Source organism: Pangasianodon hypophthalmus, chromosome 9 (assembly GCF_027358585.1).
Source record: "Pangasianodon hypophthalmus isolate fPanHyp1 chromosome 9, fPanHyp1.pri, whole genome shotgun sequence".
NCBI lineage: Eukaryota > Metazoa > Chordata > Actinopteri > Siluriformes > Pangasiidae > Pangasianodon > Pangasianodon hypophthalmus.
Window position 1 is genome coordinate 821,282 of NC_069718.1, and position 27,999 is coordinate 849,280.

Consider the following 27,999-nt stretch of genomic DNA (forward strand, 5'->3'; position numbering starts at 1 on the left):
TGTGTGTGTGTGTGTGTGTTCTAGGTCTAGATGAGTATGGTTTGGGTCTGGGTACTGACTGACGCGGAGCACTTCACACCTGGACAGAAGTAGACGTGAGAAGCTGAATTGGAGACGTGAACTACACATGATTGAGACGTCAACTGAGTGAAACTACAGATAAAGACACAGTGAGAAAAAACACATTTTTAAAAAGGGAATGTGAATTTCTCCAGACAAAATTCAATTCTATTCAATTCAGTTTTATCTGTATAGCGCTTTTAACAACGGACATGGTCACAAAGCAGCTTTACAGAAATAAATAACTTCAAGATATACATTTTTAACTTATAAATTTATCCCTAATGAGCGAGCCAGCGGTGATGGTGGTGAGGAAAAACTCCCTGAGACAATATGAGGAACAAACCTTGAGAGGAACCAGGCTCGAAAGGGAACCATCCTCATCTGGGTGCAACGGATAGTGCGATTATAAATCATTCCATTCTACAGTGGATATAAAAAGTTTACACACCCCTGTTAAAATTTCAGCTTTTTGTGATGTAAAGAAAAAGAAACTAAGATAAATCATGTCAGAACTTTTTCCACCCTCAATGTGAAATTACAGCGTATAAAAATTAAGTGAAAAACAATCAGAAATATTTTAGAGAGAAAAAGGAAAAAGAAAAAACTTACAATAACCTGGTTGCATAAGTATACACACCCTTTTATAATTGGGGATGTGGCTGTGTTCAGGATGAACCAATCACATTTAATCTCATGTTCAAAAGTAATTATCATACAGGTGTTATCAATGAAATTCTTCTGATTAACCCCAAATAAAGATCAGCTGTTTCTGCAGGATCTTCTTGGTTTCATCCGTCTGCTGAAGCCATGTTCCACAAAAGAGCTTACAAAGCATGCACAGTATCTCACTTGTTGAAAGATATATTTTGCACCCTCAGGCAGCCAGGCTCCACCCTGCTCATACATATTCACTCAGCTCTAGCATGTTATGCTCATGTAGTTCCTGTTGGCCTGTACACTTAGTGTGTACTCTGTTGTACAGTGCCACATTTCTATTGGACTGATCTTAACACCCTGTCCTCTGTGCTGTCCTCGTGTGTAATGTTATGGCCTGAACCTCGGTCTGGAATGACATGCAACACACTTGAGCATGACACAACAATGATCAAACAGGTTAAGACACTTTTGAGTCACTGACTCTGCCAGAGTTAACTCTCAGACTGCGGAGGTGCATTCACACTTTTCTTCAGCAGGAGATTCAGTGGATAAACTACACCATTAGAGGATTTGATTTCAAATATAGGTAAGTTTATTCTTTTAATATTTACAAGCAGGTTTCATGTTAAGTGAATAACTGAATGCTTTCACTACTGCTGCACTGTTATAATGTCATATTCATGGGGAATACGGGCAGATGGCATCAGACACTGAGATGTTTGGTAAAAGTATCAGATCTTTACATGACACATAACGCTATATGGGGATTTCTGTAAAGCTGCTTTGTGACGATGTGACTGCTTTGTGACGATGTCTAGTATCAACATAATTCTGAGAATACTACTATAATACTCTAGTAAAGTATAAATATGGCAAAATAATACTCAAGTGTAGTACCTAAGTACAATTACGCAAGAATTTTCCACCCCTGATTTTAGCTGTACAAATAAAACTGTATTTAATTAAACTTTAAAGCGCAAGATTCAGAACATGTACTACGTGTTATGTTTGTTATACACTAGCAAGAGACAACAAGATATCAAGATACACTACATCACATGTTCGTAAATCACTTTAAGCGTAAGACTTATTTACACTTATTTATACATTTGAGTTAAATATATTTTTAAAGTATATTTACATTTCGGTCTTTTTCTCCATCAGTGGACAGTGGATAGATTTTAACCAACCGGACTTCTTGCGAAAACTGTGATGAATTTATTGGTTGTACATTTGCACTATTTGTCCATATAGTACACAATAATAGAAGGGAATGATTTATAATCGCACTATCCGTTACACCCAGATGAGGATGGTTCCCTTCTGAGTCTGGTTCCTCTCAACGTTTCTTCCTCACATCATCTCAGGGAGTTTTTCCTCACCACCATCACCTCTGACTCGCTCATTAGGGATAAATTCACATATTCACAATATATTTTTTTGAATCCATTTATTTCTGTAAAGCTGCTTTGTGATAATGTCCATTGTTAAACGCGCTATACAAATAAAATTGAATTGAATTTTCTTTTTTTTTTTTTTATCTTTTTTATTTTTACTTTTGTCATTTGTTTGGTATAAAACACTGGTTTCTCAGCATACGCACACACACACACACACTCGCACAGCATCATCAATAGGAGATAAGGCAGGTGCAGAGCAAACAACCAACATGAAGAACAAAAAGCGAGAGGTCCACAATAGTAATAGACACATAATAATCAAAGCCAGACAACAGTACAGGCACAAAGAGAACACACAAAACCCTGAAATGGGTCAAACCTGCAAACAAGACATAGACGCAAACTAAAGGTCAGTGTGGTTGTTGCTTTGTGTCTTCCGTGATATGAGGTTAGCGCTCAGGTTCCTCACTGTTTTGGGACTCAGGCTACTCTGCTTGTCTGCGTACATCTGCATACATCAGTGTTCTATGTCTCAGATCGTTCTTGTCTATCAACATATTTGTAGATGTTTATGATAAATTTTGGGATTCGGAGTCAGTCACTGAATGACTCTAGGCCAATGTTTCTGATTCACTTTCATATGAAGTTTTGATTTTAACCAGTGTTTGTGTGACGTTGTGTGAGTCCATGTGCATTGTACGGTGGTGTGTGTGGAACACGGGTGGCTGCTATACGATGGGCCTCCTGCAAATTCTAGATGCACGGACGGATGGATGGATGTGTTTTTTTGTGGGCTGTTTAATTTTTTTTTTTTATTCAGATGTTGTTGATGGTACAGGTGAGGTCCTCTGAGATGTGTAGTGGAGAGTGGTCACCATGGATCCTCCTGAAGCCAACAGTCATATTTCCTTTTATCGACATTGAAAGATTGTTGTCTCTGCACCAGCCTGCGAGCTGATCCACTTCTAGTCACTGTTAGTCATGAGGCCCACTACTGTAATGTCCTCAGCAAACCTGATGATGTGGTTTGAGCTGTAATATGCAGCGCAGTCGTGAATCAGCGGCACAAACAGCAGTGGACCGACAGTGCACTGTGGTTGGACGCATGCTGGGGTCTTCCAGTCAGAAAGTCTATCTGAACATGTCTGAATCTGTTTGCTTTAAACAGTCCTGAAGTGCTGTGATGGCCCCCTCAGGCTAGGCTTTTCCCTGTTCGGTACGTGTGAGTAGTTGTCTGTATGCTGGAATTAGCGTAACAGACATGTTGGTTTAACAAGGTGTACTGTATTTACTGTATGGGTTGTGATATCAACATGCTAATGGAATTTAGCCATCATTGACATCAAGACATCAGTTACAAAAAAATCCATCAGGGTGTGTAGACTGTAGATTACTGAAAACACAGAGTTCATTAACTACTTCCTTCACATTGGGCCAGGTGAAACGTACAGTGCAACAGTAAGCATGGTGGTGAACTCTCTGGGGAGGTCGTATGGTCGAACACCAGCATGAGACTTACCAGATAGAGCTACTATCCTGACAGCATGATATGGAGCTAGCCCAGCTGACTGAATGGCTGCATCCGGAATGCTGTCATTTATGAATTATGCAATAAAATGGACTATCATCATTGCCCTAGATTTCATTTATAGCTCTCTCTTGTTTTTGGCTCTACATCCATCAAAGCTGCTCATGATCATCACTGCTATCTTCCTAAGTGCAATTCAAAACCTTTCTAAGTGCATTAACTGTGAAGAACCATTCTGTGCAATATCTTGTACTACACTTACATTTACACCTGTGTGCATATAATTCTTTATTTTGATATCTTCCTACAACCTCAAAACAATACAGACTCAGTGAGTAGCAACCCTCTATTTCCATTTTCGCACCTTGCACTTTTGTACTTTGTCATTTCTACCTGCATTTGTACACATTTTTATTTGTGTCCTTTATTTGATATCATCTATCTTGATGGCATCTACTGGCTTGCTCCAAACGATACCTCACTGTACTTGTACAATGAAAATAAAGGTATCATCTTATCTCCCGGGGTTTGGGGGTTTGATTCCCACCTCCGCCCTGTGTGCGTGGAGTTTGTATGTTCTCCCTGTGCTTCGGGGGTTTCCTCCTGGTACTCTGGTTTCCTCTCCGAGTCCAAAGAGATGCGTTGTAGGCTGACCGACATCTCTAAATTGTCGGGGCAGACTTAGAATCTACATATACACTATATTGCAAAAAGTATTGGGACACCCCTCCAAATCATTGAATTCAGGTGTTCCAATCACTTCCATGGCCACAGGTGTATAAAATCAAGCACCTAGGCATGCGGACTGCTTCTACAAACATTTGTGAAAGAATGGGTCGCTCTCAGGAGCTCAGTGAATTCAAGCGTGGTACCGTGATAGGTTGCCACGTGTGCAATAAGTCCATGAGAAATTTCCTCACTACTAAATATTCCACGGTCAGCTGTTAGTGGTATTATAACAAAGTGGAAGCAATTGGGAACAACAGCAACTCAGCCACGAAGTGGTCAGCCACGTAAAATCACAGAGCGGGGTCAGCGCATGCTGAGGCACACAGTGCGCAGAAGTCGCCAACTTTCTGCAGAGTCAATTGCTACAGAGCTCCAAACTTCGTTTGGCCTTCAGATTAGCTGAAGAACAGTACGCAGAGAGCTTCATGGAATGGGTTTCCATGGCCAAGCAGCTGCATCCAAGCCTTACATCAAGTGCAATGCAAAGCGTCGGATGCAGTGGTGTAAAGCACGCCGCCACTGGACTCTAGAGCAGTGGAGACGCGTTCTCTGGAGTGATGAATCACGCTTTTCCATCTGGCAATCTGATGGACGAGTCTGGGTTTGGAGGTTGCCAGGAGAACGGTACATTTCGGACTGCATTGTGCCGAGTGTGAAATTTGGTGGAGGAGGAATTATGGTGTGGGGTTGTTTTTCAGGAGTTGGGCTTGGCCCCTTAGTTCCAGTGAAAGGAACTTTGAATGCTTCAGGATACCAAAACATTTTGGACAATTCCACGCTCCCAACCTTGTGGGAACAGTTTGGAGCCGGCCCCTTCCTCTTCCAACATGACTGTGCACCAGTGCACAAAGCAAGGTCCATAAAGACATGGATGACAGAGTCTGGTGTGGATGAACTTGACTGGCCTGCACAGAGTCCTGACCTGAACCCGATAGAACACCTTTGGGATGAATTAGAGCGGAGACTGAGAGCCAGGCCTTCTCGACCAACATCAGTGTGTGACCTCACCAATGCGCTTCTAGAAGAAGGGTCAAAAATTCCCATAAACACACTCCTAAACCTTCTGGAAAGCTTCCCAGAATAGCTGAAGCTGTTATAGCTGGAAAGGGCCAACTCCATATTAAACCCTACGGATTAAGAATGGGAGGTCATTAAAGTTCATGTGCATGTAAAGGCAGACGTCCCAAAACTTTTGGCAATATAGTGTGTGTATATATATATATATATTTAATTATTAATGCTAAATAACGTAAGCTGAAATTTTAAATATCGATGTTAAAACACTGAAATGAGGGGCTCATTCCTATATTTTGCCTAGAACCCCCAAATCACTAAATCCGCCCCTGCATAGTGTGTGTGTGTGTGTGTGTGTGTGTGTGAGAGAATGTGGTACAGAGAACAGATGGATCTTATCTCCTGTAACAGCCACGTATTTAACAGTAATATGTAAATGAGTAAAGAGAAGCCATGAAAATCATGAAACATCACCAGTACGACAAATTAATATTAACTGCAATATCATAAATACAATGTTTTTTTTAAAATTATTATTTATATATTTTTATTTTAGGTGTGGAAGGTTACAAGTCATTGCAATTTTATGAGCTTCATGGAGACTAAATGTAGCTGAAACAATTAAGATTTTTTTTCTTTCAAGTTTGCTTTAAAATTCCAGGTATTCTGTAAATGTGTTATTTATCTATGATTAAAGTCTTAATAACTGGCAGATATCTACATAAACCCAGCCTCTGTAATAGGTGGTGTTAATGTAATCTATGGGATAATAATAATAATAATAATAATAATAATAATAATAATAGATGATTTTAATAGATTATTATGCCTATTGTATGTTCAGACGAACACATTTTTGACATTTAAACCAATATTACGGTTTTTTGTTCCGTTATAACCAGACAATGTGTGTTTATTTTGCTTAACGAGACTGTAAACTGATAGTCATTGTTTTTTGCTTCCGCGCATGCGCAGTCGTGGCCAGGTAACGCCAAGGGCTACCTGTGTATCACTGCAAGAACCCGTTTATGGTCTCGTCAAATCTTAATTTCTCAGAATCTGATTATTCGGGTTTTAATTCGTCATGATTCGTCATCAGTCATGAAGTTGATGACATCAGGTGAAGATCAGGTGATGATCAGGTGATGATCAGGTGAAGATCAGGTGATGACCAGGTGAAGATCAGGTGAAGATTACTGCGTTAAATCACTTTAATGGAAAAAGAAGAAAGTGATCAGTAGCAGACTGTCTGGACTGGATTTTTTTCCCGCAGAACAAAGTAAGTATTAAGTCTGTATTTAAGAGTTGTTAGTTTATAGTGAATAAATGTCGCAGTGTGTGTTTAGTGTTCAGCCACCCAGCCACGCCTCACTGTAATTAATCCAGGTATACAGGTAACAGAAGTGTACAACGTCTACACTGTGCGTTTTATTCACGCGACTCACTGAGCTGTATATCAGCTGTTTAGAGCTTAAAGAAAAAGGAAATGATCAGCAGGAAATAAAGGAAATAATCAGTACCAGTAATTACTGTATCTCATCATGAGCGGAAGATGAGTGTCAGTTATGGCGCTTTGTCGACACCTTGTGGACGTTTATATATAAAACATTTCTTGTAACTTTATCATTAACACACAAACAACCTACAGCGCTGTAACCCTTGTAAAGGAAAAATGGAATTAAGTGTCATTTTAAAACTTATAATTAATATAAATATTTATATATGTTTCTAGTTTTAACACTTTATACACACACTCCTGGTCAAAAACATGCCCCAAGCCCCAAATGGCAAAATATGAAGCTTTTAATGGTTTGAACAACAAATCATTGGTGAGGAAATGATCAGGAATGAATCAGAGAGATAAAGGAGCTCAGTATGGGAGCTTTTCCCTTTGATTTCTGTAAATGTTTAAGCCTCGTGGCTCTTGATGAGCTGCATCAGGTGGCAGAAAACCAAATAATCACTAATCTTTTAAGAAAAAAATCCCATAAGATATTTTTGGAAAAGTTTGTACACCCAGACACGTGTTAGTCTGAATTTTACATCAAACATTTTAATCATCATGATTTTGTGTAGAAGAAGACTGTAGAAGTGAATTTCGCTGTTTCTAGCTTTTCCCCAAACAGCGAAAGGAAACCAGTGAATGGAGGCACAGGAGCTCTCAGGAGCATCTGCTTCATTCTGCTCATTTCCTCACCAGTGATTCGTTCTTAAGACCATTAAAAGCTTCAGATTTGACATTTTGGGCTTGGCCTGTTTTTTTGCCCAGGAGTGTCCTGTAGTAAATGTATTATTTTGGAATAACTTATGACAAGTGTATTTGGATTATAATTAATCTATGCTTAAATACATCTTAGTAGATTTAAGAGTTCAATTTGTAGACACAGTTATTACACTGTAAGTACACTGTAAATATACTATTGTGTGTACTGATAACATATACACTATATGGCCAAAAGTATGTGCCCCCCTGACCATCACACCTATATGTCTTTCTTCCCCAAACTATTACTACAAAGCAGGAAGCACACAGTTGTATAGAACGTCTCTGTGTGCTGTAGCTTTACAGTTTCCCTTCACTGGAACTAAGAGACTGAAACCTGTTCCAGCATGACAATGCCCCTGTGCACAAAGCGAGCTCCATGAAGACATGGTGTGTGAAGGTTGGAGTGGAAGAACTCGAGTGTCCAGTACACCTTTGGGATGAATTAGAAAGCCAACTGCACCCCAGGCATTCTCGCCTGACCTCACTAATGCTCTTGTAGCTGAATGAACACAAATCCCCACAGCCACGCTCCAACATCTAGTGGAAAGCTTCCCAGAAGAGTGGAGCTCACTATAACAGCAAAGGGGGATGAACTCTGTGTTAATTTCCACGGTTTTGGAATGGGATGTTCAAGTCAAGCAGTGAGTAAAACAGTGTGTAATTCTTGCAGTGAAATTCTTAACTGCTTTCTGAACTGTAATGTGTGAATAGCAACACACATTAGACATAAAGGACAATACAGTGCAGGGAAAATAACTATAAATATCTTTGTACAGATTGCAGTAGGCAAGTGCATCTGATATATGCTATACAATACTCAGGTGTCCGCATACTTTTGGCCACATAGTGTTCCTCAGTGCTACTTATACTGTAACTAAAATACACTCATTTATTGTGCTATATATATTTTAATTTAATGCAAATATGCTTTACATACTTGAAATGTTATTCGTGCATTTAAGTAAGCGTCATTTTCACAAGGGAAAGTTTCAATTTATTCATTTTCAAATTAACATAATGTTTAAAGTTCAATATTTAAGTATAAAAAGCCGAAGGACTTAAAATCGTATTTAATCAAAACTAAGGCAGATTTCGTTGTAAATGTATGAAGCTCTGTAAGTCATAAATGTGTTTTTGGAATATAAAAATAATTTGTTGCAGAATGCTTAAAATTCTGCATGTTATGTTAACAGCTTTCATTCGTCTGGGAAATAAGCATCTTTTACAAATTTAAAGAGGTGTGTAAAGAGGAAGTTTGTCCCTATGTACGATTAAAATCTAAATATTTTATGCAAAGAAAAAAAAAACCACTGGGTTTGAATATAATGTTCAGTTTCATAAGGCTGTAGCTCATCATACCAACTGCAGTGAAAAAGCTCAAGCGTTTAATTCATGATCTGCACAAAAGATTGCGATGGAGAAGTGGTATTAAAACACAGTTATTTTACAAGTATCCTGAAACAACTTAAGAATAAATAATTTCACCTATTACATAATAACGAATGAATGAATGAATTACTAATAAAAACAAACCTGTTAAAAAATGGCCCAGTTCTGCCAATGTTCTGATGATGTGTCCTACCTCATCAAACTGTCCTAAAACTATACCACACGTATTCAAGTGTTCACACAAGTGCTCTTTTGTTTACTTTATTACTCTGACTTTATCACAGCATTAAAACATATGAAGAAGCATAGGACGTCTCTGTGGGTCGGATAATTTGTCAGAAAACATCTGCCTATAAATCTCAGAGCAACATACGGTGCTGATTTACACCTGGGTTTGGGGAGGAGCATAAAATCACACAATGCAGAACCAAAAGTCCAGGGGGCGGAGCTGGATCCGATCCAACTCCTGTAACATTAACCCTAACACACACAACATTGTACAACACAAAACAACACATTAAACACACTTATCCTGACTGAAACACACTCCACCTGCTGGACTTTTGGCTTGACTCCGCCCATCTCCACCCAGGAAGGAGGAGCTGGATCAGGCCAGGCTCCACCCTGTGGACTTTTTCTTCTGCAGTGAGGGGTATATGTTTTTTGTGTATGAGAAGCACACTTTATCCATTCTTAAACTTGCTAAATATTGACTACAGGGAATATTAGTCTCAAGCAGATTCACACTAAACAAAGAAAATAAATAATAATGTGATTGAAAATACACCTAACCATTACACTGAAAAAAATGTGTCTTTCTAATTTGTATTTGTATTTGTAGAAGTAGAAAAAATAAAACAAATAGATGGTTACACAGCAAAATCGCTTATCTCCTGACTTAACTCTTGTAGAGTTCATTTGTCTTGACACAGTAGTGACAGATATTCCTTGTTAACTGGCCTTTCTTTTATAACTTTATGGTTTTTGCCAGCTGGCTCTTCACCCAGTCTTGTCCTTTCAGCCTTACGAAAAATGAAAAAGCTTTTCTTACACACTCTCAGAAAAAAGGTACTAAACTGCACCTTTCCTTGTTGTTGAGGTGGTACTACAGTACCTTCTGTACCTTTAATCTGTATCTTTCACCTAGAAATGTGGAAATAGTGACCTTTAAAATGATTGGGGTAATTGGATTGTAATCTTATTTTATAGTAAAGCTTTAAAGATAAACTAAAAGCACCATTGTAGGCAAGGCCGTAACCAGCGTGTGTAATTTTACTGAGTTATTTTGATTTACAAGACAGCCTAAGTTATGTATTTATTTCTGACTTACTTACTTTCCTTTATTGTCCACAAATGGAAATTTGTCTTTGGCTTCACAACACATTATAACAAAACCAATACAATAAAAGACACTTACACAACAACTGTAAAAGTTAAGATAGAATAAAATACCATACAATACAATCGACTCAACATACTTGTACCTTGTAAGAATTGTCTTTAATACAGTAGTTAATAATGAAATTTATCATGCTCAGAGTATGTTTTTAATGAGTAACGCTACACAATACAACAACGTACAACTGAACTAACGTTAAGTGTTTATTTATAGCCAACTAAGGAGTTTGCAGCCTAACTGGAGCAGCTAATGTTACTGTAACTAGCAGTCTGATTTGGCTAACAGTCTCACAAATAAGCTAAAAAAAACAAGCAAACAAACAAATAAATATAGCTGAGGTTTAGTTTTTACAAACTGCCAGCTGACCTCATTAACATTACCATTTATATCAAATGTTCTCGCATATGTTACATATCCGCCTTCGCTGCTCTGAGGTCAGTTGAGAGCCGATCATTGGGTAATGTGCTGATTGTGTAAGGTCCAGTTTGGGACCCTTTTTTTCTGAGAGTGTACAGTTACCTGCAAAAAAGTTTTAAAAGACAATTTACAAATTTTCCAAACGTAAATCTTGTAATTAACGGCAAAAATGTTTAAAAATAATTAGCATTCGTTTCATTTTATTCCATCATCACTTTATTAACGTGAAAGTGATTTTTTTTAGTTTTAAATTGTCGGTTTTTGTTTTGCACATTGCCTAAATCGACGTGGCACCAAAAGTGGGTTCACTTTATCACAAACTACTTTATGAAGCTGATAAATATCTTAATGAAGATAACCATCATAGTTTGCAGTTACTGTGTAACTAGGATATAACTTCCGTAACACAAATTTGGTCTCACCTGCTTGTCAAACATGTGGTTACTCTTTAATTATATTAAGAAACAAAGGCTTGGTCACTGCAGTGCCTTTGATATCACTCTGTGGATCAGGTGTATCGAAGTGTTTGTGCGCGTGTTCAGGTGGAATTAGACCACTTTCTGCACGTGTCATTTAAGTACCGTGCACGTGAAGACCTGCAGAGTGTGCTTCTCTTACTCATACATATGCACTTGAAGGAGGAAGTTGGTGCAAAAAAAAGGGAGGAGAAACAGAAAATTGTGTGATTTCAAGTGATTTTAATTAATAATAAGTTTTGGATGATGAGCAGAAGTTGGGATTTTGTCCACCTAAATTTAACTGTAAATCAGTGCCATGTGTGTTGCCAAGTGTGCAGTTTACCCTTAAAATTGGGGGGCTTTAAACTGCAGACAGGTTTTTAATTCATTCTTATAGATATTTTTTTATTTATGACATAATGTATAATACAAGAACATATTTGGTTCTTGGTAAAAGGGAAATCTGTGTTAATACGGCTTGTCCTCTGGGCTGCTTTTGTCACTTATATCTAATTTGCTGTTGCGTTTTTGGTTTCTTTACATATTTCGCAGTTACATGCCACCATACATACTTCAGTTTCCTCTCATCTAACAAACTCTACTCATTAAACAGCACTTTTGTGATCCTGGAAATTTGTCAGATATTGTTAAATGTTATAGAAGCTGCAGTCAAGCACTAGATAAAAAAAGAATAGAGTTTAATTACGAAGCTCATACTGTACAGGACCAGCTTTCCATTAAAGTCAGTAAGTAATCAATGGCATATTATAAGACCTTTATTTAATACCACATTATCTCCAAACTGCGGTTAACCATTTGCACCACTTCACATCGGCTTCTGATGTGCTACAGCCTTAATAATCTGAATGTTATTTTCAGATGTATTGTAAGTGCATTTTGTGGTTAAATCATTGAGTTTTGCGCTGCACTTCCTGCATCTAGCCCCTTGTCTTCTAATGTAGTTGCTGAAAACTCTTTAATGAGGGAATTCTTCAGGTTAAGTGGCATTAACCAACCTTTGTTTTATTTCTGTCTTCTCTGGATGGTAGAAGATGACATCAAAACCATCAATAGGATATTTTCATCATCTCCTGCCGTCTCTTATTCTCCTGGCACTAACAGAAGTTCATGCGTTTTATTTCTCTCTTCTCCAAAAGGTAAAAGATGGCATCTAAAACTTCAGCAGGACGTTTTCAGCATCTCCTGCTGCCTCTCTTTCTGCTTTTTTGTTTTGGAGGAGTATTCTACACTTACTACAAGCCAACTATAAGCTGGGCACTGTGTTCTGATGGTGCAGTCTCCTCATATGAAGTCTGCTTAGATAAATGCCTCAATGCTTTCAAAGAGAACTTTACCAGAAATTTAACTACCATCAGCACCCTTAACTACACTTTGGTAAAGCAACTACCACCAATCACCAGTCAAGCTGTCATGGAAGAAAATAAGGAAAATCATGACCTTGACACCATCATGTTAATCTGGTCATGGCCTTTTGGTTTTAAATTTGATGTAAAAGCCTGTAGTCCACTGTTTGGTATTAAAGGTTGTCAAATTACAGATGACAGAAGCCAGTATGACAAAGCCCATGGTGTTATGTTTCATCACAGAGATATCGGTGGTGATGTCACAAACCTGCTAAACACACCACGACCTCCACACCAGAAGTGGGTATGGATGAACATGGAGTCTCCTGATAATTCACAAAGATGGACTGGGCTAGATGGTTTATTCAATCTGACTGCAAATTATCGGAGAGATTCAGATGTCTGGGTGCCTTATGGGAGAATCACAGAAGCATCTGAGAAGGACAAAACCTTTAAAATACCACCAAAGGACAAATTAGTGTGCTGGATTGTCAGTAACTGGAACCCCAACTTTAGGAGAGTGAAATATTTTAATGAACTGATCCAACACGTCAAAGTAGAGGCTTACGGTAGACACTTCGACAGGTATGTCAGCAATGAAGATTATAATAAGATTGTACAAAGCTGTAAATTCTACTTATCGTTCGAGAGCTCCATCCATAAAGACTACTTCACAGAAAAGCTGTTTAATCCCATGAAAATCGGCACGGTTCCTGTGGTTCTCGGTCCACCCAGGGAGAACTATGAGGATTTCATTCCAGCAGATTCATTCATTCATGTGGACGATTTCAAATCCCCTCAGGAACTGGCAAAACATCTCACATTTCTGGACCAGAACCAGGAAGTTTATGAACAGTACTTCACCTGGAGAAAACACTTTACTGCTGAAGGTGCACCTTTCGGTCTAGAACATGCTTGCCGAAGTTGTGATTATATAAGAAACAATAAGGGCTACAGAGTATTTAAAAATCTCAATAAATGGTATTGGGGTTAGCTAGCATTTTATTTTACAAGCATATGTAGGCTCTTGCACTGGAAAACATTTTAATACTAAACCATGCCTCCACCTGCTACATAATTCCATTTAAGGATATATTCCCAGTTCATAAGGATTACCTAATTATTTGCCTTGTCATGGAGTGCAATACTGAATATTATATTTTATGCATTTAAAGAGGGTTGGCTGACTGATGCCAGTGTTGAGAAGGAATGTCCATGTAATTTTTTTTTCAAGTGAGAAGTATGTGTTTCTGTGTGAAATGGGTAACTGATGTAATGTGTGCTGAATGTTTGGCATGATTAAGAGCTCTAGCAGCTGAACTTTATAACTCTAAAAGTCTATTTAGGGTTCTACTAGAAATGCCAAACAACAGAGGTTGTGAAAGTGTGAATCATGTTCACGGCATCTTTTAAACTAAACAAAGCACTGATAAAAAGCGATTTTGGTCAGTGACACAAAGTGGGAGTCGAAGGCGTGTGTTATCAAAAATTAGGTCAAAGCTCTGGGTTACTGATCAGAAGGTTGGAGGTTCAAACCCCCGCACTGCCAAGCTGCCACGGTTGGGCCCTTGAGTGAGGCCCTTACTGCTTTATACTCCAGAGGCACTGAATCATGTCTGACCCTGTCCTCTAACCCCAATTTCTTAACAAGCTGTGATATGCAAAGAAAAGAATTTCACTCTACTGTAATGTATATGTGACAAATAAAGCCATTCTTTTCTTCATCTTCTGTATGGTGTCTATCTGTGATAACTTTGCTAAAGTATAGTGGTGGGTGATATGGCCTTAAAAATAAAATCACAATTCTTGGAGCACTTTAAGCAAACCCTAAAGCTGTGGGTTCACCCGACTGAGGACCTCCTATTCCAATAAGTGTTGTTTGTCTATACGTAGCTTTTGCCATCATGCCTGACACACTTGGCATGTCGTACTACACAAACATGTCACACAAGCATGCTAAAACTACATAATTTTCACATTACTTAAGAAGAAAGGCTACAATTGTCTGAGTGATCTGTGTTCAATTCAATTCAATTTTATTTGTATAGCGCTTTTAACAATGAACATTGTCTCAAAGCAGCTTTACAGAACATAAGAAACAAAAACATGCAAACAGTCCTAGATATTAGACAAAATTATCCCTAGTGAGCAAGCCTGAGGCGACTGTGGAGAGGAAAAACTCCCTTAGATGATATGAGGAAGAAACCTTGAGAGGAACCAGACTCAAAAGGGAACCATCCTCATCTGGGTGACACTGGAGAGTGTGATATGAACAATGTCCTTTCTGTATTTATTTATTTATAGTCATGGAGGTTGTTGTCTTCCTCAAAGTCCACATAGGGTTGGCAGCATTGCTTTGAATACCCAAATCCTCACGAGGCAGAAACCGGCTGGAGCAGGTCCATCTCTGGAAGCCTCAGGATCCTCGTAGGGTTGGACTCGTCTACTGGAGCTGGCACAATCTCTATGTGCCTCAGGATGGGTAGAAGAAGGGAAACAAGTGGAAAGGAATTAGCGTAGCTGCTGTTCAAATATTAGTAAGCCCTAAGTCATAATTTGCAATTAATCAGATGTACTGAAGCACAAGGTTATGGTATGTGTTAAGTGTTAAGTGTATTCCTGGCTAAAGATATATGTCTTTAATCTACGTTTGAACTGGGAGACTGTGTCTGAGCCACAAACACTGTCAGGAAGGCTATTCTAAAGTTTAGGAGCTAAATACGAAAGCGCTCTACCACCTTTTGTAGACTTTGATATTCTGGGAACTACCAGAAGTCCGGAGTTTTGAGATCTTAAGGAGCGTGGTGGATTGTGACGTGTTAGAAGACTGGCTAGATACGTGGGAGCTAAACCATTTAGAGCCTTGTACGTAAGTAGTGCTAGTTTATAATCAGTTCTAAACTTAACAGGTAGCCAGTGCAGGGATGATAATATTGGGGTTATGTGATCATTTTTTCTTGAACTAGGAAGAACTCTGGCGGCTGCATTCTGGACTAACTGTAGCTTGTTTACTGAAGATGCAGGACAACCAATGCATTACAATAGTCCAGTCTGGAGGTCATGAATGCAACTAGCTTTTCTGCATCAGATACAGATAAAATGTTCCTAAGCTTGGCAATGTTTCTAAGGTGGAAGAAGGCTGTTTTAGTAATATTGGAAATATGATTTTCAAAAGACAAGCTGCTGTCTAACATTACGCCCAGGTCTTTCACTGTCGAGCTAGTAGTAATAGAACATCCTTCTAAATGCAAGTTGAATTGTAAGAGCTTTTGTGTACTGGTTTTTGGACCAATAAGTAATATTTCTGTCTTATCAGGATTTAGTAACAGAAAATTATCAGTCATCCAATCTTTTACATCTCTAACACACTCAGTTAATCTAAACAATTTATTTATTTCATCTGGTTTTGATGAGATGTATAACTGGGTATCGTCAGCATAACAATGGAAACTAATCCCATGTCTTCTAATGATGTTACCCAAGGGAAGCATGTAAACTGAGAACAGCAGAGGTCCTAAAACTGATCCTTGTTGAACCCCATATTTCACTGGCATTACACTGGATAGTTCTCCATTTAAATCTACAGAATGGTATCGATCAGACAGGTAGGATCTAAACCATTTTAATGCCTGTCCCTGAATACCTGTGTGATGTAAGCGATCTACGAGAATGTTATGATCTATAGTGTCGAATGCAGCACTAAGATCAAGTAGGACTAATATTGAGATGCAGCCTTGGTCCGAAGCTAAAAACAAGTCATTTGTGATTTTTACTAGCGCAGTTTCTGTGCTATGATGGGGCCTGAAACCTGACTGAAATTCTTCAAGGATATTGTTTTCCTGTAAGAAGCAGCATAATTGAGCAGACACAACCTTTTCTAATATTTTAGATATAAACGGAAGGTTTGAAATTGGTCTGCAATTTGATAATTCATCAGGGTCTAGTTTAGGTTTCTTAAGAAGAGGCTTAATAACTGCTAACTTGAGAGGTTTTGGGACGTGATGTAAATATAAGGAGGAATTAATAATGTTGAGAAGAGGCTCTCCAGCTGTATGTATCACTTCTTTCAGCAATCTAGTTGGGATTGGATCTAACAAACACGTTGTTGAATTAGCCGTGCTGATAAGTTTATAAAGCTCTTCCTGTCCTATACCTGTAAAACATTTTAGCACTAAATGTGGAGCTTTAGGCTGGACTAGATCACAGGATGCTGTCAAAGGTTGAACATCCAGTATTTTGTTCCTGATACTATCAATTTTTTCTGTGAAGAAATTCATAAAGTCCTCACTACTAAACTGTAATGGAATACTCTCTTCAGATATCTGATGTTTTGTTAGTCTAGCCACTGTGCTAAATAAGAATCTGGGATTGTTTTGGTTTATTGCTATCAGTTTGCTCAGATGCTCAGCTCTAGCAGCTTTTAGAGCCTGTCTATAGCTAGACATACTGTCTTTATACGCAGTTCTAAAAACTTCTAATTTAGTTTTTCTCCACTTTCGCTGGAGGTTACGGGTTGCTCTCTTGAGGGCGTGAGTATGACTATTGTACCCTGGTGCAGGTGTTTTATCTCTGACCTTTTTTAATCGGTGCTGGTGATCTGCATAGGCAGAAGATCTGTAACATGCTTTCAAAGAAGCCTGGAATCACCTAGCAGGCAATTTCCTTAGAAAACTATCAGACTGTAAGAGAATTTATGCACAATTATGATTCGAGTTTTTTTTTTAGTAGTTATTTGACCATTTACTTTTGAATATAGTAATATTTTTTTATACTTAGATTAGTGTTCAAGGTATCTTCACTTTAAAAAAATTCTTTTGCACAGCACTGAACTTTCCTTTGACAATAAACTGGACGACTCCACACTGCTGCTTACTACTCAAGAGATCGGAGACCTATGAGAAACATTCTCAAATAAAAATCCTAAACATCTACAGTACTCATGTGAAAACAATAGCACCTTTGTTTTGGTGAACCCAAACAACTTGCCCAAATTTACATACATGGACTACATTTTCTTTCTTATACAAATTCAGGCTCTCAGACTGTGACCCGAACAAATCAAACTGGCTCAGAAACGGGGGAAAAGCTGGCCGGAAAGAGGTTTAAATTGACAGTTTTAAGCACACTGACTGTAATATGTTCTGGAAGACTGATGTGTAAAATTACTTCCTGAACCTGAACCGTACACACCCATGTATGGAAAATTCACAGCCACTTCCTGGACTGCAGTGTCAGATGGCCTTAAGTCATTGTTGCCCAAAAAACATATCGAAGCACTGAGGCATTATTCCACACACTGAGCCCCTGCTCCTGAAAACTCTCGGCATGTTCCTGCTCAGATCCAAACCCAGTGCAGCAGTAACAATTCAGAACATAAGAACAAAAATACAAAGTGCTAAGACTCCTCTTGTAGTCTCCCAGATGACTGTTAAAAGGTGTTACAAATAGTATTAAATTCCCTCCTTCTCCGGTATTGGGCGATTTCCAAAAAAAATTTATAACAATCAATTTTAGCAAAATGTGCACTTAAATCTTAAAGACTGTTTCATGTCACACATGTTCTCGTTAACCACAACAAGTCACCACTCAGTTCCGCTTTATATTCAATTATTAGGCATGTAGCAATACAAGGTACAGTATTGTTCGAGATGCATGAGTCATTACATTGCATGAGTCAAGTCACCTTTATTTTTATAGCACATTTAAAAGACAATAAGTGTCAGCCAAAGTACTGTACATCATCTCAGCTAAATCCAAACAACAGTGAAATAAATCAAATAAAATGAGATAAAAGAATGAAAAGAATAAAACTTAACAAGTAACTCAAAGGAGAAGTAAAAACCACAGAAAAAGGACAGAACAAAAACAAAAACAAACAGCCCGATACTACAGATCTATAAGACCTTTGGAGCTTCAACATGTTTTTAAATTGGATTTAAAATTGTCGACAGTGGCAGTTGCCTTTATGAAAAAGGGCGAGTTGTTCCATAATCTGAGATGCCAGTGATCTTCTGCTCCTCCTCGCTGCCTGACCCATCCTGATGCCCTACTTCTGGTTGGAGTTCTCATCGGTTGAGTTGCTCGCTGCTGCTGGGGCCCCATATGGACGGTCTGAAGAACTGTTGGGATTGCTGGGGATGGAGCCACCTGGGGGCTGTGGAGATGGCTTGGGGATCACATATGGGGAGTTGCTTTGGGGCTGCGGTTGCTGTGAGCAGTTTTGCACTCAGGACTCCATCAGTGAACAGTGTATAGATTCAACAAAACAGACTTAATGTATAAACTGTAATGAATTTACTGGTTGCACAATTGCAATATTAGTCCATATAGTACACAGTTATAGCAGGGGTTTATTTATTTATTTAGATGAGGATGGGTTCCCTTTTGGTTCCTTTCAAGGTTTCTTAATTTATATCCTGAATGTATTTATTTCTGTAAAGCTGCTTTGTGATAATGTTCATTGTTAAATGTGCTATACAAATAAAACTGAATTGAACTGAATAATCTCCGAGATATGACAGAAAAGGCCCGGTCACCTTTGAACTTCTTTTAAGTTCGAAGAAAGGCAAAAAGTAGCTGATTAGACTATCTTTATTTAAAGACAGAGTATGTCAGAGGTATAACTTGGTGCTGTACTGTACTTGACTGGCAGCCAGTGAAGGGAGGCCAAGACAGGAGACGTGTGTTTCCTCTTTTTGTGCTGTTCAGGAGCTGAGCAGCTGCATTTTGGACCATCGAAGACAGGACAGGTTTGACTGTCCCATGTAGAGGAAATTGCAATAATCAATTCGACAGGAAATGAACGCATGAATAACAGTCTCCAGAAATGACAAGCTAAGTTTTAATGTGGCAATAATTCTCAGTTGAAAAAAGCTTCCCCTCACAACTGAGTTTAGCTGCTTGTTAAATTTCAAGTCAGAGTCGAAAATAACACCAGTATTTTTTTTTTGCATTGTTTTGTATATAACTTAATCAAGACCTCATTCTCACCTCTGAAAAAAGTCGCTTCCCCTTCATCTCGAATCAGGAGAGGCAACACTAGGTTATTATATATACTCAATTACTGTACTTTTATAATACTGAATGTTTTGATCAGTTGAAAATGGAAACCTAAGACACATATTCAGGCAATGCTTATTTTACTGTGTCAAAACAACTGACACCGCCATATCGTATCGAATAAAATTTTGGATTTTGTGGGTTTTTTTTTTTTTTTTCATTACACCTCTACTGATTATAACCAGCTATTAATAACAAATATTAAACCATGGCAAGATGGAGGCTCTGTGTACTAATAACCTGCAATTTGACACTGACACAAAATTAATAATCTTATTAAAATGAGAATTTTTTTCCCCCCTATGCAAATACCATTGAAGTAGACTTTCTATAAATGTTAGAGATTCAGACTCAGTTTAAAGACCTGTTTAGGCAAACATACAGGTTACTTTGAAGGTGTAGAGGCGTAGGTATAAAAAGACTCATGACTCACAGAGCTGGTGAGAGGAGAATGGACTCCCCCTGCTGAGCAAAGCTCCTCCCAAGGCTTCTTCCTCTTTAGCTTTTTTTTTGTTTTTTCCACTGTGCATGCGTGTAAGGGTGCTGTGTGTTTACCATATTTTGTTCATTAAAAAAATCTTTTAATAACCATGGGAATAGTAAATGGTGGAGAAAATTCCACTATGAAGAAGAGCAGAGAAAAGCTCAATCAAAAAGGTGTTGATTGTGCCATGGAAAAGAGAGAGAGAGTATACTCTCATTGAATACGATACAAAAACACTTGATACAAGAGCAATTCAAGTGTTTATCTTACTCATAAATGATCACATTGATCTAACAAAGGAGGAGTAAAGACAGGTCACTGGACTGCAAGTGCAACATAAAACTGCCTCAAATTGTTTTTTTTTCTATGGCAACAAGAAATCACAAACTAAAACCTTGAGGATGTGATAAAAAAGGCATACATACAGCATCACATGCAGCAAAAATATAATAGAGACTAAATCCTGAGCTAAATGTGTGCAGATGATTAAGTACAAACTGATATCAAAACAGAAATCAAATGTAAAAACATAATGCAGATACAGAATACTGTAAATAACAGAGAGAATAAACTATAAGTAAAATTTCAACTTCACCAGTAAACATCCTGAATTATCTTGTACATTTTAATGATGCATTTTCAAATATTAGCTTATGGTGTATAGCCCAAACACTGCACACAGGTGTAAATGTCACCGTCTCCGTGTGCTTTTGGAAAAGTTTGCATGTAGTTTTAATTGCAAATCGACCCCAAACCATGTAAATAATATTCACATCCGTGAGCACTGGCTGCTGAACTACAGTCGAAGAGAGTGAATACATCACTCATTACTACCATAAACGTGATGGGTGCTGCGCAAAACACACTTAACACTTTTCCAAAAAACGTAATAGGAGCGTGTTCGTTCTGTACCTCAGCCCCAGAGTCAGTGGATAATCTAGAGCATTAAGGTATGTTTACCAATTCTGATTTATTCCCTTTCATTCTTATTCAAAAGTGTAGGTTATATCTTCAACTATGTTTTTGTGTGTGTCTCTAAAATCAGGTGCTTTTACAGTCCTTTCTGATTAACACTTTCATGGAAGTAGGTTCTCTTTTAAATATGCATATGACCATACACCGATCAGCCACAACATTAAACCCACTGACAGGTGAAGTGAATAACAGTGATTATCTCGTTACAGTGGCACCTGTAAAGGTGAGGGATATATTAGGCAGCAAGTGAACAGTCCGTTCTCAAAGCTGATGTGTTGGAAGCGTAAGGATCTGAGCGACTTTGACAAGGGCCAGATTGTGATTGCTAGACGACTGGATGGACGGGTGTGTGTGCGCCACATACCTGGGGAAGAGACGGCACCAAGTTTAAGTTTCAAGTTTATTTGTCATATATACAAGTGTCAGTGACAATGTACATTGAAATGCTTTTTCTGAGGCTTAGGCAGTCTACAGCAGTACAATAATAATAACAGAAATAAACACTAAAGGGGCAAGCAAGACAGAAATTCACAATACAATAACAATAACAATAAAAAGTGAAAAAAAAATTATACACACACACACATTATTTTATATATATATATATATATATATATATATATATATATATATGTAGAAAGTGCGCAGGTGCAAGGTGGAGGTGGAGATTTTGCTTTGAGGTAGTGTAATGTAGTTGTGCAAAGTATGCAAGATTTCAAAAAAGACATGATGTTTTTGTAGTCCTTGATATGATATGAAGGGGGATAATAGTGCAATTTTAGAGAGTTTTTACAGTTTATTAAGGGTTCTGAGGTAGAAGAAGCTGTTTTTCAACCTGCTGGTTCTGGACTGAATGCTCCGGTATCGCCTGCCTGATGGCAGTTTGATAAACAGACTGCGTGCTGGGTGACTAGGGTCAGTTGTGATATTTCGGGCCTTCCTCAGACATCGCAGATGAAAGATGTCTTGAAGGGATGGAAGTTTGTTGCCGATGATGACTTCAGCTGTTCTCACAACTCTCTGAAGGGCCTTGCGATGGAGGAGTGAGCAGCTGCCGTACCATACAGTAAGGCACCCCGTCAGGATGCTCTCAATGGTACATCTGTAGAAGTTTGTAAGGATATTGAGAGGGAGACCAAAGCTTTTGAGCTTCCAAAAGAAACAGAGCCGCCGGCGTGCAGATTTAACTGCTGATGTGGTGTGCAGAGACCAGGACAGGTCCAAATTCCCCAGATCTCAATCCGATTGAGCATCTGTGGGACGTGCTGGACAAACAAGTCCGATCCATGGAGGACCCACCTCACAACTTACAGGACTTAAAGGATCTGCTGCTAACGTCTTGGTGCCAGAAACCACACACACCTTCAGAGGTCTTGTGGAGTCCATGCCTCGACGGCTCAGAGCTGTTTTACTGGCACAAGGGGAACTACACAATATTAGGCAGATGGTTTTAATATTATGGCTGATCAGTGTATACAGATAGAGGAATAAAATATGGTGTTAATAATTAATAGATGATGATTTGGTGGTAAAATATGCAACAAGATTTTTTTAATGAAAGCATGGCTTACCTAGGGTGAAAAAAGTTAAGAGGTCTCTTACATTGTTCTGATAAACTGCTAAAGGCTAAAAGTGATGATCTTTAAAAGTTCACATTATGCGTAACAATAGAAGACAAAAGCTGTGCTTAGCTTACATACATTAATAATAAAATAGATAGAACTGTATGATTAGACCAGAAGCAAACTTTACTGGTAATTTTATTGGATATTATACAAATATTTAGTTTACTTCCAAAGACTGCTAATTAGCAACAACCAACATGCAGAGTAATCATATGTAGTCCCTATATATTGTACACTAGGGGAACAAAAGAAACCAGGAAAACCAAGTTCAAGACCTTGGAATTATAAGGTTCTATCAGGGTGAAGATCTGGGGATTCAAAGCTCCAGCTAGCAAAATACTCAAATATTGTGATCTGTGTTTATAGCTCAGCAAGGTGTACATTAGATTATCAAAATACTGACACATTTAGAAAGTGGATTTTTGAACTGTATTATTCTGTAAACTCAAATAACATTTACATTTATGGCATTTGGTATCTATAATGACTTACAGAAATGCTTTGCAGTCTCTATCAATAATTACATCCTCATACAGGTTCAATAAGTCATGGACTAAGAGTACTATCAGTCTAAAATCCCTGTTGGGGAGGTAATGTAGGATGAAACACACAAGACAAAAGATTTTTTTTTTTTTTTTGTAACATTGCTGTAACAGTAAAATTGCTAATTCAATTCAATTTTATTTGTGTAGTGCTTTTAATAATGGACATTGTCACAAAGCAGCTTTACAGAAATATAGAAATTCAAGATATAAATTTAAAATTTATGAATTTGTGTGAATTTAATGAGAAGGCCAGAGACAACGGTGGTGAGGAAAAACTCCCTGAGACGATATGAGGAAGAACCAGACTCAAAAGGGAATCCATCCTTATCTGAATATCCTCATTATAAATAATTTCCTTCTATAACTGTGTGCTACATGGACAAATAGTGCAATTGCGTAACCAGGAAATTCATTACAGTTTTCACACGAAGTCTATTTGCTGAAGTTATCAACTGAACACTGATGGAGATACAAAACTGTTTGTCGAAATTGCAGTCCTAAAGCTATCATAACAATTATATCCCTAAGCCATCGTAGCAAAACTGTTCATCTCAATTGAAGTCCAAAGCCATCTTCTTGGTTTCGAGGTGGTACCATCCTCAGTAATCTCATGGAACTTTAGGCTGTCCATGTGGGTCCATCCTCAGCAGCAGCAAGTGGATTCCAAGGGATGAAAACTCCAAGCAGAAGCAGGACATCAGGGTGGATCAAGCAGGTCTGGAGAGCAGAAGGGGTCAGGGTCGCCGGTATCTCAGGAGGCAAATTTAAAGGCTAATTTAAGTACTTCATGAGGGGGTAGGTTTTTAGCAGGCCTTCTTTGTACCCTGAGAGATGGTGGGATCAGTCGAGAAGCTGAGTCACTGCCAGTCTTCAAATGACGTCTAAAGACTTACCTCTTCCTGAAGTACTTAAGTTAGCACTTACAAAAAAAAAAAAAAAAAAAAAAAAGTATTGTCTGAGCACTTGTCTGTTACCTCCCCAACAGAGTTTTGGACTGATGGTATTCCTAGTTTGTGACCTAGTGAGCCAATATCAGGATGTATTTTTGATAGACTTCAAAGCACTATTGTTAGTCGCTCTGGATAAGAGCATCTGCCAAATGCCATCAATGTAAATGTAAATGAGAAGTGCTAGAGGATCGGAGGGAGTGTGGTGCCGTGCGGGATGTGATAAGGGCTTTGATCACAAGATCCTGATGTAGGGATGCATCAGAGTTTGATTGGAGAGGTAACTGTAAATGCATGGAATTCGAATGAGATGTTGAGATGAGACAAGGAAAGAGGTGTGAAGCACCTCGAAAACAAAAGCTTGTACCATCACCCCTGCCAGTTTCACATGGAGTGTGAGAGAAAGCATAAGCAGAGGACAGAGCAGCCCTTGTAGCCAAGTTCTGTGGAGTGATCCAGGTCTGTGTTAATGCCAGAAAGTGGGGAGAGTTTTGGGAAACTAAAACTGAGATGAAGTCGAGTTTCTGTATGGCAGTTCCAGAGCCCACCTACTGTTTGGGACGGAGACAACAGTGGAGGGTTGATGAGGTTACTGGTTTGTGGAGCAGAGCTTCTGGGTGTGTGAGAGATGATAGGTTTGAGGCACATGTCAGCAGGAGTGAGGTCAGTGAGTTTAAATAGGGCTGAGAGGAAAAACACGATCTAACTAAACTTAACACTTCTAATCAAATTTTGCTTCTAACCACTACAGAGCTTTGCTTCTAATAGCTACACCTTCTTTATATCTTATCTTATCTAATAATAATAATAATAGTGTGACCTGCTCATGTGACTGAATTAGTACGACTGCGCCCAAAGACAATGATACTGCACTCATGGTACAGCTACAAATACTGTAGCAGCTATGGAGAAAAGTAAACGAAACATGCTAATGGACAGAAAAAATCTTATTACTTCTAGTGCACTTTGAATAATACTTGGGTTTAATTAAGCCCATGGATAGTACCACATAGAAACCATAATGATGGCTGTGGATGTTCTTCCTTGGATAGTCTAACGTCTGCAATTGCTAAGAACCGTTTACACCCAAGTCTCCATCACTGAACAATAACTTCAGTTTGATATGTTAGACTTAAAGGTAACACTCTAATGATGCTCATACTCAAGTTCTTGTTAACACATTTAATAATTTTTGACCCTATAGTATACAGTATATATATATATATATATATATATATATATATATATATATATATATATATATATATATATATATATATATATATATATATAAAATATACATATAGTGTAGTTATAGAAGATTATAAATAATTATCGCACTATCCGAGTCACCCACATGAGGATGGGTTCCCTTTTGAGTCTGGTTCCTCTCAAGGTTTCTTCCACATATCATCTCAGGGAGGTTTTCCTCACCACCGTCACCTCTGGCTCACTCATTAGGGATAAATTTAAATTAAAATGCTTTGTGAGAATGTCCGTTGTTAAAAACATTATATAAATGAAATTGAATTAAACTGTAATACCAACTTTATCTGAGTTTCCATATATTACACAAAAAACCTTAATAAACACTTTTTTCTGACCAAATGCCACACAGAAACTAATAACAACGAGGCCATGAGTTAAATCATTAATAAAAATCATTAATGTTTTTTCTCAGGTAACTTGGCATTAACTGAAGTTCATGAATTTTATTTCTCTCTTCTCCAAAAGGTGAAAGATGACAGCCAAACCTTCAACAGGATCATTTCAGCATATCCTGCTGTCTCTCTTTCTGCTTTTTTGTTTTGGAGGAGTATTCTTCACTTACTACAAGCCAACTATAAGCTGGACAACATGCCCTAGTATTCCAGGCTCCAGACATGGAGTCTGCACAGATGAATGCCTCAGAACACTGATGGAAAACTTTAACCAGAGTATAAACAACACCAGCACTCTTAATTACACTTTGGTAAAGCAACAACAAGTGATCACCAAACCACCTGTCATGGAAGAAACTAAAGAAAATCATGATCATGACATCATCATGTTAATCTGGTCATGGCCTTTTGGTTTTAAATTTGATGTAAAAGCCTGTAGTCCACTGTTTGGTATTAAAGGTTGTCAAATTACAGATGACAGAAGCCAGTATGACAAAGCCCATGGTGTTATGTTTCATCACAGAGATATCGGTGGTGATGTCACAAACCTGCTAAACACACCACGACCTCCACACCAGAAGTGGGTATGGATGAACATGGAGTCTCCTGATAATTCAGGTAGACGTGATCAGCTAAATGATGTATTCAATCTTACATCAAATTATCGGAGAGATTCAGATGTCTGGGTGCCTTATGGGAGAATCCTAGAAGCGTCTGAGAAGGACAAAACCTTTAAAATACCACCAAAGGACAAATTAGTGTGCTGGATTGTCAGTAACTGGAACCCCAACTTTAGGAGAGTGAACTATTTTAATGAACTGATCCAACACGTCAAAGTAGAGGCTTACGGTAGACACTTCAACAGGTATGTCGGCAATGAAGATTATAATAAGATTGTACAAAGCTGTAAATTCTACTTATCGTTCGAGAACTCCATCCACAGAGACTACTTCACAGAAAAGCTGTTTAACCCTCTGGCATTAGGCACGGTTCCTGTGGTTCTCGGTCCACCCAGGGATAACTATGAGGAATACATTCCAGCAGATTCATTCATTCACGTGGACGATTTCAAATCCCCTCAGGAACTGGCAAAACATCTCACATTTCTGGACCAGAACCAGGAAGTTTATGAACAGTACTTCACCTGGAGAAAACACTTTACTGTTAAAGGTGCACCTTTTGGTCTAGAACATGCTTGCCGAAGTTGTGATCATATAAGAAACAATAAGGGCTACAGAGTGTTTAAAAATCTCAATAAATGGTATTGGGGTTAGCTAGCATTACACCAGCATGAACTTCTGACTGGAGACGCTGGAAATCCCACCATTCTTCAAAAGGTCTCAAGAGTAGTTTTTCCAGACCAAGACCCTTGATCTAATTTTCTTTCCAGTCAATGTAACATTACTTAACATAAGCATTACATAAGCATTACTTTCATGATAATTTTCATCTAGGGTTTGATGGTGCACAGTCTCCTGCTATTTTATGCCCAGGAAACCATCACTGATAAGATTGAATGTTAACTGATAGCTACACATTCACGTTATACCATTCTACAGGTTTCTACTATTCTGTAGGTTACTTCTCTACTAACTCAATAATCACTGGTGAGACATTTAGGATTTATAATAATAAGTAAGTAAATCAATCAACAAATCATATGAAGCCACTGTCCTTGTTAAGACTGTGTTAATCAATTTTTATACTGCAGGGTGGGAATGGTGTTCAGTATTTAAAACCTGAGCTCAGGCTTCTGTCTGTGTGGAATTTCTTGTGTTCTCCCTGTGTTTTATTTCCGGCTATGTGCCCAGTGATCCAGGGATAGACTTTGAATATTGCTTTCTGAAGATTAATGAATACCCAAAGCTTCAGTTGTGAGAGCTTACGTATGAAGATCTAAAGATGAAGGCATTCTGGTATTTATTTATCCACTTTTTTGTAAATGTATACAATTTACAGTGTGTTCAATACAGTGAGCAGAGCCATTCTGCAAGCCATAAAACTGGACTTTGGACTCCT

At 38.3% G+C, this 27,999-nt stretch overlaps 2 protein-coding genes across 5 annotated transcripts; both read left to right on the top strand.

The window, feature by feature from the left end:
- Window positions 1-1,000: 1,000 nt before the first annotated feature.
- On the top strand, window positions 1,001-27,997 carry LOC113525258 (4-galactosyl-N-acetylglucosaminide 3-alpha-L-fucosyltransferase 9-like). 2 transcript variants are annotated; one of them, XM_034302325.2, is made up of 2 exons: window positions 1,001-1,306; window positions 26,054-27,997. In XM_034302325.2, the coding sequence occupies exon 2, from the start codon at window positions 26,061-26,063 to the stop codon at window positions 27,252-27,254; it is 1,194 nt and encodes a 397-aa protein (XP_034158216.2). In that variant the 5' UTR covers window positions 1,001-1,306; window positions 26,054-26,060; the 3' UTR covers window positions 27,255-27,997. The 2 variants fall into 2 exon arrangements, with proteins under 2 accessions (XP_034158216.2, XP_026767531.3); XM_026911730.3 differs by lacking the exon at window positions 1,001-1,306 and adding an exon at window positions 20,829-21,177.
- LOC117596676 (4-galactosyl-N-acetylglucosaminide 3-alpha-L-fucosyltransferase 9-like) lies at window positions 6,194-14,408 on the top strand. Of its 3 annotated transcripts, XM_053237130.1 has the most exons (3): window positions 6,204-6,670; window positions 7,911-8,298; window positions 12,478-14,408. In XM_053237130.1, exon 3 carries the CDS (start codon window positions 12,485-12,487, stop codon window positions 13,676-13,678), a length of 1,194 nt encoding a protein of 397 aa, XP_053093105.1. In that variant the 5' UTR covers window positions 6,204-6,670; window positions 7,911-8,298; window positions 12,478-12,484; the 3' UTR covers window positions 13,679-14,408. The 3 variants fall into 3 exon arrangements, with proteins under 3 accessions (XP_053093106.1, XP_034158218.2, XP_053093105.1); XM_053237131.1 differs by lacking the exon at window positions 7,911-8,298 and having other exon boundaries at window positions 6,194-6,670; window positions 12,370-14,408; XM_034302327.2 differs by lacking the exon at window positions 7,911-8,298 and having other exon boundaries at window positions 6,198-6,670.
- Window positions 27,998-27,999: the final 2 nt, after the last annotated feature.

What these genes read in the sequence shown, in the direction of transcription:
- LOC117596676 (XM_053237131.1), top strand. Translation starts at nt 12,485, where the DNA reads ATGGCATCTAAAACTTCAGCAGGACGTTTTCAGCATCTCCTGCTGCCT.
- LOC113525258 (XM_034302325.2), top strand. Translation starts at nt 26,061, where the DNA reads ATGACAGCCAAACCTTCAACAGGATCATTTCAGCATATCCTGCTGTCT.